Source organism: Drosophila tropicalis, unplaced genomic scaffold, assembly GCF_018151085.1.
Source record: "Drosophila tropicalis isolate 14030-0801.00 unplaced genomic scaffold, ASM1815108v1 contig_593, whole genome shotgun sequence".
In the NCBI taxonomy this organism is placed as follows: domain Eukaryota; kingdom Metazoa; phylum Arthropoda; class Insecta; order Diptera; family Drosophilidae; genus Drosophila; species Drosophila tropicalis.
Genome location: NW_027173070.1, coordinates 7,623,597 through 7,635,773, shown reverse-complemented (window position 1 = coordinate 7,635,773; position 12,177 = coordinate 7,623,597). Strand labels below are relative to the sequence as shown.

At 39.8% G+C, this 12,177-nt stretch overlaps 4 protein-coding genes across 5 annotated transcripts; 2 read left to right on the top strand and 2 right to left on the bottom strand.

The window, feature by feature from the left end:
- Positions 1-1,924: 1,924 nt before the first annotated feature.
- Positions 1,925-3,035, top strand: LOC137577376 (chronophin). Its single transcript, XM_068290813.1, has one exon. The coding sequence runs from the start codon at positions 2,037-2,039 to the stop codon at positions 2,991-2,993; it is 957 nt and encodes a 318-aa protein (XP_068146914.1). The 5' UTR covers positions 1,925-2,036; the 3' UTR covers positions 2,994-3,035.
- Positions 3,036-3,327: 292 nt separating this feature from the next.
- On the top strand, positions 3,328-7,685 carry ari-2 (E3 ubiquitin-protein ligase ari-2). Its single transcript, XM_068289460.1, has 3 exons — positions 3,328-3,954; positions 5,213-6,579; positions 6,638-7,685. The coding sequence occupies exons 1-3, from the start codon at positions 3,876-3,878 to the stop codon at positions 6,782-6,784; spliced, it is 1,593 nt and encodes a 530-aa protein (XP_068145561.1). The 5' UTR covers positions 3,328-3,875; the 3' UTR covers positions 6,785-7,685.
- Positions 6,600-9,405, bottom strand: LOC137576390 (uncharacterized). Of its 2 annotated transcripts, XR_011032292.1 has the most exons (3): positions 8,816-9,405; positions 8,161-8,761; positions 6,600-6,823 (listed from the first exon to the last, which is right to left on the bottom strand). XR_011032292.1 is itself a non-coding variant. In XM_068289461.1 (2 exons), the coding sequence occupies exons 1-2, from the start codon at positions 9,311-9,313 to the stop codon at positions 8,327-8,329; spliced, it is 933 nt and encodes a 310-aa protein (XP_068145562.1). In that variant the 5' UTR covers positions 9,314-9,405; the 3' UTR covers positions 8,069-8,326. The 2 variants fall into 2 exon arrangements, 1 of the variants encoding a protein (XP_068145562.1); XM_068289461.1 differs by lacking the exon at positions 6,600-6,823 and having other exon boundaries at positions 8,069-8,761.
- LOC137576388 (solute carrier organic anion transporter family member 74D-like) lies at positions 9,404-11,900 on the bottom strand. The gene is made up of 7 exons (XM_068289459.1): positions 11,738-11,900; positions 11,444-11,673; positions 11,059-11,382; positions 10,141-10,994; positions 9,892-10,080; positions 9,703-9,824; positions 9,404-9,641 (listed from the first exon to the last, which is right to left on the bottom strand). The coding sequence occupies exons 1-7, from the start codon at positions 11,878-11,880 to the stop codon at positions 9,455-9,457; spliced, it is 2,049 nt and encodes a 682-aa protein (XP_068145560.1). The 5' UTR covers positions 11,881-11,900; the 3' UTR covers positions 9,404-9,454.
- Between the last annotated feature and the right edge of the window lie 277 nt (positions 11,901-12,177).

The following is a 12,177-nucleotide window of genomic DNA, read 5'->3' as shown; positions in this document are numbered from 1 at the left end:
ATCCGATACTTATACTTCCTTTTTGTTTATAACTTTTTAGCTTATCTTATAAACTATCTTCACATATACACCTATCGAGAGACAAATAGAAATCTCTGATTCCTAGATAAGGTCAAATGTTGGGCTCGACATTGTGAACTTTTCTGAGAGGGAAGGAAACAAAGGTAAAGGCTCGAAAATATTTGCCAAGTTTTTACCATAGAGTTTGCCAATTCATAATTATATCTTTGTCCTAATTTATTTAAACTTGGTTTAATTGGCTTTTGATTTAAACAAAACGCTCAAAAGAAGGGGGAGAAGGAAACCAGGCAAATCCCGATCAATATATCATTATTACACCTTTATTTCCCTGTGTTAAAATTTTAAACCATAAAATAATGCATAGATTCCTCGCATTTTGGATTAGTTTAGATCGAATACTCTTGACCCGTCGAATAGTGGATTGCTGCAAGCGATGGGCCTGGGGTCCGGATTCAAAGATCCCAACATATATTCTTGGCCTTCTTAGGCCTTCTTTGGCTAAGGTAATTCCAAACGCTTTTATAGGCCAAATGAAACCAAAATATGGGATCCATCTCCTCGGGTGGTGTATACTTGTCGGTGGCCACATCCGTTGAGAATTTCGCCATGTTTGCCCTGACAACTCGACCACATCGTGTACTTCTCATAATCCAGCCTGACCTAGCCCAATCAAGGAGACGAAAACTACTCCAGCAAAAAAAAATTCGTAGTGGAAACCCTTTAAAATTGTTTGTTAATGGCTTAATCTTGATGTTGTTAATGGCTAAGCCAATCCAGTGTTTCACTTTGGTGACTTCCAGACTGACAACTCAGACGTATCAGAATGTTAGGTCTTATCTCCTTTTTTTTTGGGGGCTGTGAATAATTTTTGTTCTCCCTAGATATAGATAGAGGATAGAAGCATTATTAGATTTTGGTTTGGATACACTCTTACATTGGGTATAATTAAATTTGGAACCTCATAATGTATATATCTGTTAGCTACTATTACTCTATAAAGTATTAATCACAAAAAGTCTTAGTTTTTGTTCAGATAGACGATATTTAATAGCATCCAAGTATATAATTAAAATTAAGTTGTTATAAAGGAACATGTTCTAAGATAGATCTTACAATAGGAAGAGAAGCATTTCTCCTTAGGGTATTCATAAGTCGACCCCACTAATTGAATCAGTGATATGGTTTTTGTGGTTTTATTAGGGGTTTTATCTCTTAACAAGTGTGCTCTATTGCCCCAAAAGTGGGAGTAGTATAAGACCCTTTAATGTAGTTATATGAGAGCGACGTGTGCTGGCTATAAACTTAATCGGAAGTGCATTTAGCATAGTATAATTACAATGACGTTTTCTTTAGCAAACAATTTATCTAACTGAAAATGCAACTGTACCATTTTGACATTATCTAATTGTAAGCCACATCACTCGTGACCAAGGCAGTAATTTAATCAGATAAGTTCACATGTGCAAACAGCACATTGTAGAGTCACGTTTGTGACCATAAACTGCACTAAAAGAAATACAGAGTAGCTAACACTCATTGACCATTTTTTCGGAAGTAAATTTAGTAAACTTTAAATTTTGGGAACGGTTTAAAAAATGTGTCACTTTAACTCATAATGTTTAGGGTCCTACCATGTGGGTTTCTATTTCGATATGTAGGTAATTTAGGAAACGGAAATAGATCTGATTTAATGTGTTTTTCTAGCAGTGTATGTTGATCTGATTTAAAAGGACGCATGCTTTTCGAACGTGTGCGAGTTTAACTAGGCTTATCTGGTCATTTCTAAGCTTTTCGCATTTTCATTCCACACTAATCGTGACTTTGTAAGAATTGTGAAGATTTTGGGAATTTATCATTTAAAATTATGTACATCTTTCTCTTATCTGTCAAAAAAAAAAAAAACGAAAAATTAGGTAAATGAAGTGGCAGAAATATAACACTGAATGTTAGATATAACATTTGAAAATTGTATCAAAATTATAAGTTTAAATTTTTAACCGTTCTCCAGCCAGGCAATGTTTAAGCAGACATGCACTCATTTGGCCAAGTTGCCCAAGGCTGATGTGATTCAATGGCTGAATAGCTTCGAATCGATCATCACTGATGCAGATGGAGTACTTTGGCATTTTGATAAGGCCATCGACGGGTCCGTGGATACCTTTAATCTGATGCGGGCAAAGGGTAAACAGACTTTTGTTGTAACCAACAATGCATCGCAGCTGACAGAAAAAATCCATAAGAAGGCAACTAACTTTGGATTTGAGTTGAAAGAGGATCAAGTGCTTACAGCCAGTCTTGCCGTAGCCAATTTTTTGAAGGCAAAGAAATTTAAGAAAAAAGTTTATGTCCTGGGGGAAGAGGGAATCGTCCAAGAACTGGCCAAAGCTGGCATATGCGGGACTTCCAAAACCCCAGAGAGGAATCCGAAAGAGCCGGTGGTTGAATATGCTAGGAATATGTCTATAGACCCCGATGTGGGTGCTGTCGTAGTGGCTAAAGATGATGAATTTACAATCGCAAAGATTATGACGGCCTGCTCATATTTGATGAATCCTCGAGTGGTATTCCTCGGAACTTGCCTAGATGCCGCCTATCCTGTGGGCAATGGTGTAATAGTAGGAGCAGCGGCTATGGTATCCGCTGTATCGGCTATTTGTAAACGTAAGCCTCTTATTCTGGGTAAACCTAATCCCACCATGGTTGCCGAACTGCAGAATAAAGGAGTTATTAAGCCCGCCACCACCCTGATGGTTGGAGATACTCTTCAAACAGACATCTTGCTTGCCCATAATTGTGGCTTTCAATCGCTCTTCGTTGGCTCAGGCGTTAACAGTCTGGAGGATGTCAATGAACTTCAAGAGAGTGGGGATGAGAAGAAAATGGTTTTGGTACCAGATACTTATGTACCCAGTTTAGCACATTTACAAGAATATTTGTGCGAATGCTGTGAAAATTCAGCCAAGTCTAAATAATTCATTTGGAAATACGGATTACAAATATTTCATATATATATATTTTTTTTTTTGGATTTGCCTAAATAGTTGGGGTTTTTTTCACTTTAAAAAAGCAAAAAATTTATCTCCATTTTAATCATTCTAATAAAATTAATGATAAAATTTGCAGAACATTGAAATTTAAATGTTGCCGCTAAAACATACGGTGGTGTTGCCAACTCAGCAAAAAAAATTGCAGCGCTGTAATTTATCGACTGCTGCCCACATTATTCGATTACAGACGATAACAAATCGCCATTAGGAGTTCGAAGAGTGCCAACACTTAATTAGTCCATTGCCAACACTGGCAATTGCAAGAACGAAAAAAAAAAAAAAAAAAAAAATACAGGAAAAGACAAAGAAAATACAAATCTGTGGGAAGGAAAATTTAGAAAAATGTTCCCATCGCAAGCAACATAAAAGTATTCGCAATTGGCTCTTGTGCAAGCAACTGGGCTCGATCGTCGGTGTGTGTAGTGGGCCGAATCGATGCTATTTATAATAGTAAATTAAATTCAAATTGCAGCCCGAGAGAATAAGAACTGAAAAAAGAAACACCAACACCTTGAATGCAGTGCGTGTGTGTGTATGTGTGTGAGTGTGAGTGTGTATATGCATGTGGATAAACGAAAATAAAACAAAATCAGCCTGTTCTTCTGGTTGCGCCACCCCGCAAAGCTTGACGAGCGATAGGAAGAGGGAGACGAGAATTGCATTGTAACAGTAAATCTTCCACTACCAACCACCTAACACCCTTTACAACAAAAACAATAACAGGAGCAACCCCCGTTCACAAAACTAGCCTTGTAAACTCTCTCACACGCAGTTTGGACATCTTCAGTCAGTGTTCTTCCTTGGGCAATGGATTCGGATATGGAAATGGAATTGGAATCGGACAGCGATGAAGAATTCAATGATGATTACGATTATTATAATACAGGTAAGTCGCCAGCACCACCACCGACCTGGCAACGGGTCTAACCATCGATTTAACTTGTCTCAAAAATAGAAATAGAAACTTATGCGGGTTTGGTTATTCACCTTTAACGTAAATGCTTTCAGTAGGGGGTATATGGTGGTGTCACTGTTAGCGGGGGTGGGTACGGGGGTTCTTCATACAATTTGCATTTAACCTTCTACTTGGTTACCACTTGACATTCGCCTTTTGAGGTTTTTGCCTGGCCCCCAATCGGCCCCTGCGTTTCCTCCTAATGTTTGACCATGAAGCTGAAATTATGAAATTGAACTTGAAAATAAATATATATACATATATCTAAGCGTACTTGCATCAGGCGCGGACTTCGACTTTAAGAGGGTGAAGAGACCTTTTGTGTAGTGTCTCTTTTTGTTTATAGGAGCAATGTTTCATTTATTTTCTAATATTCTTATGTACTTTTTCTAAGTCATCTTTTTAAATGCATGGCGTGCACTTGACCAGGTGTTACTTAACCCCTTGAATGCGCTCCTGATGTATGTAGTTGTAGTAAGGTTTTTTTTACGATTGTATATATAGTATGTGATTCTGCCGCTGCTGCTGCTGCTGGCGTTTGTGGTCGCTGGTTGCCTCATTATTATTGCCTACTATGCCTTCTCCTCTGATTCTTCGCTACGCCATCCTCTTGGCCAGGTTGTTACTGCTGTTGCTGTTGTTGTTGTTCTTGTTTTGTAGCTCTCTTTTGTTCAGGTGCGTGCTCAAGTACACACACACACACAAAGACCTATCATTCTGGAGTAGTTGCACTTTTTCCTTCACTCCACTTTACCTTTGGTCCCTTATGGAGGTTGTATTCATTGCCCTGGACAAATGTAATTTGTCGATTTGTATCAAAATCACATAATATAATATATATGTATGTATAACACGTACATATGTCTAAGCAAATCCAGAATTTCGGCTTGATATCTCTTTAGTTTTAATTGGAATCTTTAAAATTGGTTACATTTTAGCCGACAGTTTATGAAATTTCTGTGTGGATCAGTGGATCCATATAATAAGGGTTGAAACTTTTCATTTTCAGGAGGAAATCAGTCTTGGGTATCGATTTTAGCCATTTTAGCATTTTAAAAGGTAAACCAAGAACCAGGTAAATGCAATTTCCTTCTTATTCTTCATTGAGGATCCGTCAGAGGGTTAGATCAGCTTAACAATTAAAAAGTAATGGAAAACCAATATAAACTTTTATGTATTAATATTTCAGGTGAGGACTGTGATGTGGAGCGTTTGGATCCAAAACGTGCTGATCCAGAATACTTTGAATATGATTGCCTCACTGTAGAGGATATTGAAAAGCTACTAAATGAGAGGGTTGAGAAACTAAACACCATACTACAGATCACACCCGCACTGGCAAAGGTGCTGCTGCTGGAGCATCAATGGAACAATCATGTGGTCGTTGAGAAATATCGTCAGGATGCCAATGCATTGCTGGTAACGGCCAGAATTAAGCCACCAAATTGTAATAAGGATCAAGCTGATACCGCTTCGACAAGTGCAGCAGCAGCAGCGGCGTCGACCACCACTCAATTGGTGAAAATGGTCAGCTACAAGAACAATACATCCAATCATTCATCATCGACTTCGTCAGCGTCACCATCGACTTTAACTTCAACGGTCTCGCCGCAATATCGCAGCCAAATGTGCCCAGTGTGCGCCAGCTCACAATTGGGCGATAAGTTTTATAGTTTGGCCTGTGGCCATTCGTTCTGCAAAGATTGCTGGACCATCTATTTTGAGACTCAAATATTTCAGGGCATCTCCACGCAAATCGGATGTATGGCCCCCATGTGCAATGTTCGAGTTCCCGAGGATCTCGTGCTCACGCTTGTCATTCGACCCGTCATGCGTGACAAGTATCAGCAATTCGCTTTTAAAGACTATGTTAAATCTCATCCCGAGCTCAGGTTCTGTCCAGGACCCAATTGCCAGATTATTGTACAATCCTGCGAGATCTCCGCCAAGCGTGCCATCTGCAAGGTTTGCCACACGGGCTTCTGTTTTAAATGTGGCATGGACTATCATGCCCCAACTGACTGCCAGATCATTAAGAAGTGGCTAACAAAATGCGCCGACGACAGCGAAACGGCCAACTATATAAGCGCCCACACCAAAGACTGCCCCAAGTGTCACATTTGCATCGAGAAGAACGGCGGTTGCAATCACATGCAGTGCTTCAATTGTAAACACGATTTCTGCTGGATGTGCCTGGGCGATTGGAAGACCCACGGCTCTGAATACTATGAATGCTCGCGTTATAAAGATAATCCCAATATAGCGAACGAATCGGTGCATGTTCAGGCCAGAGAAGCGCTTAAGAAATATCTCCATTACTACGAACGCTGGGAGAATCATTCAAAGTCACTGAAACTAGAACAACAGACTATTGATCGCCTACGCACGCGTATTAACTCCAAGGTAATGAACGGCAGTGGAACCTGGATCGACTGGCAATATCTGTTCAATGCAGCGGCACTGCTGGCCAAGTGTCGTTACACGCTGCAATATACTTATCCCTATGCCTACTACATGGAAGGCGGCTCCCGAAAGAATCTCTTTGAGTACCAGCAGGTAAGACCCATAAAACTGGATAACGAAACCAATACTAATACGAATTTTATTCATACAGGCACAACTGGAAGCTGAAATTGAGAATCTATCGTGGAAAATAGAGCGCGCTGAAACCACAGACCTGGGTGATCTCGAAAATCAAATGGATATTGCTGAGAAACGTCGCACCACATTACTCAAGGACTTCTTTCCTCTTCATGCATAGAGAGCAGGGGTTGTCAGGGGTGCCGGGTCATTCTGTTGTCTGTCGCGTATAGCACAAAACAAATTTTCATTCAGTATGATATGTTAGAGATAGAGAGTAGTGTGGGTGTGGTAGAAAGAAGACGCTTATTTAATTCTGCATATACATTAATATTCAATATCCATCTAGATGTATTGCCGAAACATTTGTAGCTAATTTTTAAATGTATTTAGCATATTTTAGGTGAGATGAAGCATTATTATAGTCGACTACTTGAAGTATATACATAAAAACAAAAAACAAACCATAACAAAACGAAGTAAGCCTAATCTTAATCATAGCTGTGTGACATACGAAAGAGTCACTCAAAACAATTTCGATCGGTTTAAATGCAATACAAGACGCCATGCGCGATTATAATAGCATAAACTCTAGCATAAACGACGAAAAGCATTTCTGTGGCCAAGTGTTCCAAAAAAAAAAAAAAAAAACAAGATACAAAAACAAAACAGTTTTCCAAAAACTAGCCTCTCAATTAACACTGATCCAATATACATACACATTATATATATATATATACATATATACTAATTACTTTAAATACCATATAAGCAATTCCAAATTCAAGAAACAAAATGCACACCTAGAACGAATACTGGCAAAGGATCCAAAAAAAAAAGTAATTATACAAAATACACACACACATCCAGCATTGACAACATTTCGAAAGTATTGGCAACGTTTTAAATTATGTACGAAACGAATTAATTTACGCCCTCAAAACAAAAAACAACAAAATAAAAACATTCTCTTCTGGGGGATGCTCGTTTTAAGCTGAATTATAGAAACTATAGTTTAGGATTACGCTATGTATGTATGCTTATGCGACTGAATTTGAATTAAATTTACACTAAATATATTATATGATAAAAGTACAAAACAATCAATGGCTCAAGTGGCGTCGAAAAGGACGAAATTTTTACAATCGAAAACTTCTAAAATATTGAGCATGCCATTTTTCTTGTGAGCGCAAAACTCTTTCAAACTGCTAACTGACAAAAGCTCATTGCTGTAAAACGAAAGTCTGAGTCGAACAAATTTAACAAACGTCGAACCTCAGAGGGTAGTTCATTCGCTGGGAGGTTTGACTTTTTGAAGCATTTCAACACTTGTTATTTGTATTATTATTCAGTATAGGATACAAATCTACGACTACTACGAAACTACGACTACTATATGTATGTAGTCAAAAGCGGATGTAGGTTTGCCCCCTGAATTATGCAATAGGCAGTAGTTCTTAAAAGCTTTCTTCATTTGTCTATTGTCTACTTTAATTAGCTAGTTTTGAGTGTATTTCACATTTTTTAAATCGGCCAGATATGTACATATATACATACATATATTGTGTTTCTTATGCTAGCTCTGTGATCTCATCATGGCACATTTCAAATTGCTTATCTCATCCTTTGCAGTTCGTTATCCTTTTGGGGCTCGTACAACATTCTTATATTTACAGGCTGAGTAATTGATTATCCAGTATATCTATATTTCCGTCTCTACTTATCACTTCTTCTTGCCTTTTTTGCCCTTTTTACCTTTTTTCTTTTTTCCCTTAGGTGGTGCCTCTTTTGGTTTAACTTCCGGTTTGGGTGGTGGCTCTGGTTTGGGTAAAGCAAACAATCTAAAGTTGGACTTCTCTTCGATAACCTTCTTGGAGAAACGCTGCAATGGTCCGTTGATTGTGGCCACGGGAATCCTATGCATACAGTCGACTTTATTTTGTGGATAAACCTCCACACTGCAACAGCTGGACAGTAGCAAGAGATTGTCATTCTCGGTTATTGGATGTCGAATATATAAATCGTTGCCACAATCGTTGCATTTGGTACATTTGCGACGCAACCGGAATTTCATGGGAAAAACACGACCCACCATTGTATTCTCATCCAAGGTCACGGAATGCTTAAAGGTCGGCTTTTGCCTTGGATATTTGGCCATCTAGGTGGAAACAGTCGTGGAGTTACATCAAAAAGTGGAAAAAAGAGAGCTTACCTCATTCAAATGCAAGGAAGTTTGCAAGGGCCTGCAAGCAGTGCAGCAGGCATTGGTCTGTGGACACTTTTCCTTATCGCCATCTAGCACAGAGGGAAATCGGCGACAACATTCTCCCTGAACATCAACCATTGTTCTTATAGGACCATCATAATCCAATTCCAATTTGTTGACAGGTGATTCAGGAGGAGGCGTTGCTACTGGTGGAGGTTCCGTAGGTTGTCCCGCTACTGCCGAAGCTCGTTTTGGATCTTTAGTTGGTTGTTGTCCCCCGACTCCTACGGTTTTCCCTTGCTGTGCTGGCTTTTGCCCCACAATTGGATCTTCGGCATCGAGTTGAGGTGTTACCAATTGATAGTCACAACAAATTCCATCGTTGGGCTCAAAGCATTTCTTTGGACAAAGCTGAGAACCTATTGTCCCGGCTTTACTGTACCAGCGACGACAACTACCCTCCGGGCCCGGCCATGTATTTGGCCCTATTCCTAAACCAGCCATTCTGCAGCGCCTCGTAGAAGGTTATTGAGAGAAAAATTCCAATTTTACCAGACTACGTCATTGAGATTTGGAATTTGGAAAGTATGTGAATTAAAGTAAGTAAATTATCGATGAATACATGATATATTTTATTTAGTAAAATTAAAATTGCAAATCCTTGCTGCTGGCCCTCAATGAGCTTAATTTGATTTTATCTAAATTGTGATTTTTGGGTTTCTTTTCATCCTCCGCATCGAATATCTTCAGATCTTTGGCATAATACCAAACGGCAATGTTGAGTAAACCTCCCAAAAATACACAAAACGCAGCCGTCAGATTCATGGCATATCTGCAAAGGATAACACTAGTTGATGACAAAATCGTTTAAGGTGATTGCAAGTTCAACTCACCTCATCGACTTGGTGTCATAGAGCCAACAATTGCCCTTATTGGAGCAGGTTTTACCCCAAACCAAACAATAGTTATCAATTAGCCAACCAAAAAATATGGGACTTGGTATAAAGGCGAAGATCTTGAACAAAGCAAGTGTAAATCAGTTAGTATAACACAACCCATTTGGGGTAAGGGGATAAACTTACACAAGCCACCATTGATCCCAAACCAAGAGCAAAACTCTTATCCTCGGGCAAAACAGAACGTAGACTGATAAGGATGCCAGTGTTCTTGCTGGAGGCACCAAATAACTTCAGAATACACATGACCACCAAAAAGGTGATAAATTGTCCGAAACAATCCACTGGACAAGGACCATCCACGCCAAATGGTAACTTAAATGGAAGGATAATTATTTTGGAAATACTTTCCGATTGAACTGAACATGATATTACCTCACTGCTGAGACTGGAATTGCCGAAAAATATCGAAGAATTTCCCATGCATTGGCAATTTGTGAAAATTGTTTGACCCAAATCATCTTTGCCGGTGTCCATGCAACCCGCGTGACATGGAGATATATAGGTCACATTCTGTGGTCCACAAATGGGAGCATATGCCACATAATCACAATGACACGAGGGACTACAGGTATCGTTAGCCTGACGCGAGATTGTCATATTGGTCACATTGTCACTGCCCTCACAAGCAATGAACACGTAACCCACCATTCCGGCCACAGTTAGAAAATCCACTGTGGCATTCCATGCAGCCAAGAATCTGGCACTCGGTTTATACTTGGATAGCACATAACCAGAGAGTAGAACCCCAGCTGCCGAGAAACCCAAGGCCACTGTTCCCGTGGCCATGGTGGCCACAGCTGCCGATTGTCTGTACTGAACCTCAATGTATTTCGGTGTGAATATCCAATAGACCATGTAGCCAAAGAAATAGACAATCGAGGAGAAGGTATTCAGAATAAAAACCTTATTGCCTAGTATCCGACGAATGGCTGTCATCATGTCCCCGACAGAAAGATCTTTGGGCTGCAGGTGTTTAGTTTCCAGCTTCTCCAACATGCGCCTAGCCTTGGCACTGGGCAACTCTTTGGGAAAGAAAAACATGAATATAGCACACGCAAGGACTGCAGCAGCAAGGATTAACCAGCCCAGCCACCAGGCACCAAGCCAGCGAGGATCTTTCGGTGTGATTAGAGGTTCCAAAGAAGGTTCTATATAGAGCCGCAGGCAAAAGGCAGCCAAAGAGAAACCAATTGCTGGACCCAACATTTTTAAAAACGTAGAGACACCTTTAAATTAAAATAAAGTTGAAAGACAGTTTGGAACAGGACATTTTGCATAATAATAACTCACTCAACATGACTGCCGATTTGGCCTTTGTGAGATTATCATCCATATAGGATATGCCCAGGACATAGAACAGAGCCTGACCCACTCCCGATATGAGTTGGGCTGTCAATAGAACTGCTTGTGGTATCCATGCTTCACTCTCCTCCACACATAATGAACTGGCATTCTGTTGGCAAAGTTTTGCTCGATTATTTTCCAAATGCATAATATGCTCAGATCCATTGGCAGCTCCGAATTCACGGGTTAATTTTAAGGCTTCTTCACCGGATCCGTACAGAAAATGCAATGAGCTGGTCAACAGGCAAAATATCACAAAGGTAAGAAGTCCTTCAAGGATGATCAAATTAAATAATGAATTTATCAAACGGTGTTGGTTTCTTTATTTTACCAACTCCCATCCAACGACAACGATGTCCAGAACCCGCGTAGTAGCCCAATAGAGCCGAGGCGAACATAGTGGTCATGTCATTGCCGACCGAAATAATGCCCGACATTCGAGTGGGTATCTTATAGCGTTTCTCCAATGTGGTTATCGTGCCATTAAAATAGGCGAAAGTCATCGATAAGGCACAACCCGCAATGCCATACAATGTCACATACATTCTTTCGGTAGCAAATCTAGAAAGCGTGGAAACGTGGATATATAGTAAACTAATCGAGCTCAAATCCAATTAATCGCCACCTTTGCAGAAATTTCCCCTTGAATATCCAAAAGCCACAGGTTGTATCCTCATCTGGTTCATCTATTTGATTTTCCGGGCCTTCTTTGTGATGGAGGAAAGGCTCCTCAGCTTCCTTGGCTTTGACAATCGGTTGCTCGCCCATTGTCTTTCACGTTTAACTCAACACGATGAACTGATGGAAAGGTTGTCTAGACACTACGTGTATATAACTCAATTTTGTTTAGCTTAATTTTGTTTTATCTTAAAGGCAGATTTGCTACTCACACTGAATTCATCTATTTGAAATGCAATTTGAGACGTGAGATCTTATCTATCATCACCCTGACAAGATTAAAACATTATACATGGATACATGGGAGGTGGGTTTATTGTTTGCACAAGATTTATCTACGGATTATATGTCTATAAGCATATAGAGACGTATCCGGACATACATATG

Excerpts from the sequence above, each read along its gene's own strand:
- LOC137576390 (XM_068289461.1), bottom strand. The coding sequence starts at position 9,313 with ATGGCTGGTTTAGGAATAGGGCCAAATACATGGCCGGGCCCGGAGGGT. Across the intron at positions 8,762-8,815 it reads CTTCCTTGCATTTGAATGAG|ATGGCCAAATATCCAAGGCA; the intron begins GTAAGCTCTCTT and ends GTTTCCACCTAG.
- LOC137576388 (XM_068289459.1), bottom strand. The coding sequence starts at position 11,880 with ATGGGCGAGCAACCGATTGTCAAAGCCAAGGAAGCTGAGGAGCCTTTC. Across the intron at positions 11,674-11,737 it reads AAGGGGAAATTTCTGCAAAG|ATTTGCTACCGAAAGAATGT; the intron begins GTGGCGATTAAT and ends CACGCTTTCTAG. Across the intron at positions 9,825-9,891 it reads TGGGATCAATGGTGGCTTGT|ATCTTCGCCTTTATACCAAG; the intron begins GTAAGTTTATCC and ends GCTTTGTTCAAG.
- LOC137577376 (XM_068290813.1), top strand. The coding sequence starts at position 2,037 with ATGTTTAAGCAGACATGCACTCATTTGGCCAAGTTGCCCAAGGCTGAT.
- ari-2 (XM_068289460.1), top strand. The coding sequence starts at position 3,876 with ATGGATTCGGATATGGAAATGGAATTGGAATCGGACAGCGATGAAGAA. Across the intron at positions 3,955-5,212 it reads TTACGATTATTATAATACAG|GTGAGGACTGTGATGTGGAG; the intron begins GTAAGTCGCCAG and ends TTAATATTTCAG. Across the intron at positions 6,580-6,637 it reads ATCTCTTTGAGTACCAGCAG|GCACAACTGGAAGCTGAAAT; the intron begins GTAAGACCCATA and ends TTATTCATACAG.